At 53.7% G+C, this 402-nt stretch overlaps 1 protein-coding gene across 1 annotated transcript in view; it reads left to right on the top strand.

The window, feature by feature from the left end:
* Positions 1-232: 232 nt before the first annotated feature.
* The window catches only part of LOC119592247 (netrin receptor UNC5C-like), a gene marked incomplete at its 5' end in the record, with an annotated part of 58,872 nt that continues 58,702 nt past the window's right edge, over positions 233-402 (top strand). Inside the window, 1 exon segment of the mRNA XM_037941083.1 lies at positions 233-392. Coding sequence (XP_037797011.1) covers positions 233-392 — 160 coding nt within the window.

Here is a 402-nt window from a genome sequence, read left to right as displayed (position 1 = left end):
CTTCCCCCTTTTATCTAATTTTCCTTTTAACCCAAATCTCATCATCCGTTTTTCACTCGATCCTTTCTCCCTTAAAAACAAATCTCACCCTTTTTCACGCGATCGTTTCTCCCTCAAAACCAAATCTCACCCTCCCTTTTCCCCCTTTCTCCCCCTCAGAACCAAATCTCACCTCCCTTTTTCCCCTCAGAACCAAATCTCACCTCCCTTTTTCCCCTCTTTTTCCCCTCAGACCTTCGGCGATACTTCGAGGAGCCTCCGTACTCGCAGTCGGTGCCCCTCGGGAAGCACGTGGAGCTGCGCTGCCTCCCCCCCGACGGCCGCCCGCCGCCCGCCACCACTTGGCTCAGGAACAACGTGCCCATCAGCCTCGAGGACAACCCGAGTTACAAGTGAGTTTGA

The sequence above is a fragment of the Penaeus monodon genome, chromosome 29 (assembly GCF_015228065.2).
Source record: "Penaeus monodon isolate SGIC_2016 chromosome 29, NSTDA_Pmon_1, whole genome shotgun sequence".
Taxonomy (NCBI): domain Eukaryota; kingdom Metazoa; phylum Arthropoda; class Malacostraca; order Decapoda; family Penaeidae; genus Penaeus; species Penaeus monodon.
This window is presented reverse-complemented; position numbering and strand designations above follow the sequence as displayed.